Genomic DNA, 3,363 nt, shown 5'->3' with positions numbered 1-3,363 from the left:
GGAAGACCCCAAATCTCTGGTTTGAGGAGGGGGACTCACCCAACTTTTCGTGGCTTCTCTCTGCAAAGGAAAAGCAGAAGTAATGCATTATGGAAGGAACGGCTCATCCCACAGCTCCCAAAATGTTTTTTTTTTAAAAAAAAAAAAAAAAAAAAAGTAATGAAAAGGGAAACTAATTTTGCTGGAAAAGAAAGAGAAGAGCAGTGCAGTGCAGAGGGGTAAGAGGGGCAGCTGCTCATCCCAGGGCTAATGCCAAGGAGCGACCTTGAATTCCCTCACTTTAGGCAAGGACACTTACCCAACTCTGCATCTTTTCCCTTTGCAAAATAGAAGCAAAAGAAATGCATGGTCAGAGGACCTTCTCATCCCCTGACTGCTCCCGTGCCAATACCCCAAAAATCTTTGTTCTGGGAAGTGGCCAATGACCACTGGGAAGCAATTAAGCCAATATGAAGGAAATTGGGCATGAGTTTTGCATGTGGATCAATCAGGATCGACACATCTTGTAGCCCCAGTACATCCCACAACACCAACACATCCCACGGCCCCAAACCATTGCATAAGCCCAGTCTGCAGTCTTCTATCAGTTCCATTAAAAGGATTTTGGTGGTGTAAGGGGCTGGAAGGACTCACTCAACTTTCTGCTCAGTGCCACTGGAAAACAAAACAGAGGAAGAGGTGGTCAGCAGGGCAGCTTGGTTTGTGGGAACATCTCAAGATGGCCTGGAGCTTTCCACCTGCCCCACGACCCAGCCACATTCCTATCTTCCCACCCACACCCCTTTCCTTTTTCCCCTTCCTTCATTCCTGAAAAGAAAGGCAAGCATTATTTAATGAACACTGGATATACCAGGAGAAATCTCCCTTCCTCCTCCTGTGTACCTCCATGGAGCAGAGCTCAGCACCACCCCGACCATCCCTGTCCCTGCACAACATCCCCTCTGCTCTCAGCTCACCTTGCTTTCTACGGAGAAAAGCAATGATGACAAATGACCCAACGAGAAGTGTGATGACCACAGCCAGAGCCACCTGCCAGGGATGGACGGTCTGGGAAAAGGGATCTGAAAAAAGCATCAGGACAAGGGTTCCTTTTCCATTGTCGTATGTGGAAAAGCAAGACTCAGGTTTCTTGAATTCACGGAACCCAAAGGGGCAGCAGCCAGGGAGCAGTGACACACAATGGCCGCATGCCCAGCTTGGCACAGGTGGAGGAGCTGCTCAGTATCCTGTGCCCACTGCCTCTGAGACATGGAGAAACCCATCCCAGAAACCCAACCCAACCACCTCATCCATTCAGATCCATTCCCAAATCGCGCCGTGTGCCCACTCCAACTCCAGTATCTCATGGAGCAACTCAGCCCCGACCTCTTTCGAAGGCTGCTGTCCTTCAGCTCTCCATGCATGGATGTGAGGATGAGGATGGACAGAGTTCAGGTGGGACACACGAACCCAGCGACACCTGGAGGCGTCACCCCTGCCACTGACCTGACACCTCCAGGTTCACCATAGCGTCTGCGTGATTATCACCATCTTGCACAGCACAGATGTAGGAGCCACTATCAGAAGATCTCACAGCAACAATGCGCAGATCCAGGTTTCCATCAGAGAGACCATCCTTGAGCAGTTCTGTCCTCCCTTTATATTCCTCCATCTGCTCCAGGTCCTGTCCACTTTGGTAGTGGTGCACGAAACCAGAGGACCGTTGCTGGATCCATCTGATGTCTGAGCTCCAGGCATCCTTGCAAGGGGACAACTGGCAGCGTAGCACGACGTCCTGTCCCACGATGGCATTGACACGGATGCTTGGTGCCACCACCCTGAGCTGGGCTGGGCAATGAGAAGGGCAGGGAGAGACGGTGAGATGGTGGCTGTGTGAATGTGGGGACATGGAGCGGCACAGGGTGAGTTGGTGTGTGCTGCATCGCATGTAGAAGAGCTGGAGAGGCAGCAGGAGGGAGTGGGGAAGGATTGCTGGGGGTGAGAGGTGAAGAAGAGACAGAAATTCTACCCAAAATGACGCGTTTCATGGAACAACCAAAGTGAAAGTGAAACCCAAGTGTGTCTGGGTGCTGGGCTTGGATCCTCCCTGCCCCACGGCTGCTCCCCCACCTCACAGCAACACCTCTGGCAGGCACAGCAGCCCCACTGGACCCCTACCTGATCCTGGGCGGAGGAGGTGCAGAGCCACGAGAGGCAGGAGGATCCTCCAGGGGAGGGCAGAAGTGGGGTGGTTGCAGCCCAATACGGAATGCATCTGTGCTGGAGAAAAGGAGGGGGGAAGGAGTTGGGGAAAGGAGAGAGAGGAAGAAAATGAAGAAGGAGGTGATGCAAGAGTTGGGGTAGAAGACGTGTAAAAAATGGGTAAAAGATGGGAGAAGAGGACAGGGGAAGGAGGTCGGGGTTGGAGGTGAGGGAAGGAGTTGGGAGAAGGAGAAGCAGAAGGAGGCGGTGGAGAAGATGGGGAAGAAAATTTGGAAAGAAGGTGGGGAGAAAGTTCAGGAGGAATATGCAGGAAGAAGCTGTAGGAGAAGATAAGGACCCAGAGGGTTACAGCCACCAGGGGAGAAGGGTTACGGGTTGCTCAAACATGAGTTCCATGAGCACAGCCACCACTGCCCTGCGTGGTGCCAGTGCTCCTCTCAGGCTGCTCCTCACAGGTGACCCCAGAAGGATTTCCCCTACAAGGAGCCACACGGAGACAGAAATCCCTCACCTGAGCTGCAGGAAAGTGTGTGGCTGTGCCCTGCTTCTCCTACCTTTGCCCAGCTTCTACCTTTGCTCAGCTTCAACCTTTGCTCAGCTCCAGGGTTCAGTAATTTTGTTTGAGGAACTTTGCCCCTTTGGCAATGAGGAAAACAGGAGAACTTTGAACACCAACATCCCATTGCAGCTTTGTGCACCACGCTGGGGCTCTACATCCACCAGGAACATGGATGCAGGAGAAGCATTGCCATAGAACTGGAGGAAGCCGTGGGGTGCACTGTATGAGCATTTATCCCAATTTCTCCAGTATCCCACAGGTTACAGGGACCAGAAGTTCTGCCTGAGCGATCCCTAAGGGCTGGTGGTGCAGGATTACAGCTTGGAGCAGCTGGAAGAACCCAAAGCACTTCCCACACTCCATGCACTCATAGGGTGTGATCCCAGCTTGCAACCTCTCATGTAGGAATGGTCAGTTTTATCCTAAAATCTTCTTGCACTTGAAGCCATGTTATTTTCCCCATGTGCGTTCACAATGAGGTCACCCTGGAGCCTGTTCTTCTCCAAACCAAGTTCTTGTGATCACACAGAGGATGACATGGTGGTAACAAGCCACGTGGATGCAGCAGGGCAGATGGGGAAGGGGCGAGGGGAGATGCCCAC

At 52.4% G+C, this 3,363-nt stretch overlaps 1 protein-coding gene across 1 annotated transcript; it reads right to left on the bottom strand.

Annotated features, from left to right (window-relative positions):
• Positions 1-259: 259 nt before the first annotated feature.
• LOC122158576 (myelin-oligodendrocyte glycoprotein-like) lies at positions 260-2,811 on the bottom strand. Its single transcript, XM_042815323.1, has 5 exons — positions 2,714-2,811; positions 2,158-2,259; positions 1,486-1,827; positions 957-1,061; positions 260-654 (listed from the first exon to the last, which is right to left on the bottom strand). The coding sequence occupies exons 2-5, from the start codon at positions 2,252-2,254 to the stop codon at positions 593-595; spliced, it is 606 nt and encodes a 201-aa protein (XP_042671257.1). The 5' UTR covers positions 2,255-2,259; positions 2,714-2,811; the 3' UTR covers positions 260-592.
• Between the last annotated feature and the right edge of the window lie 552 nt (positions 2,812-3,363).

The sequence above is a fragment of the Centrocercus urophasianus genome, unplaced genomic scaffold, assembly GCF_019232065.1.
Source record: "Centrocercus urophasianus isolate 14NV4802_14NV808 unplaced genomic scaffold, USGS_Curo_1.0 seq_1490, whole genome shotgun sequence".
Lineage (NCBI taxonomy): Eukaryota > Metazoa > Chordata > Aves > Galliformes > Phasianidae > Centrocercus > Centrocercus urophasianus.
The sequence above is the reverse complement of the archived record's forward strand: the minus strand, read 5'-3'. Positions and strand labels throughout refer to the sequence as shown.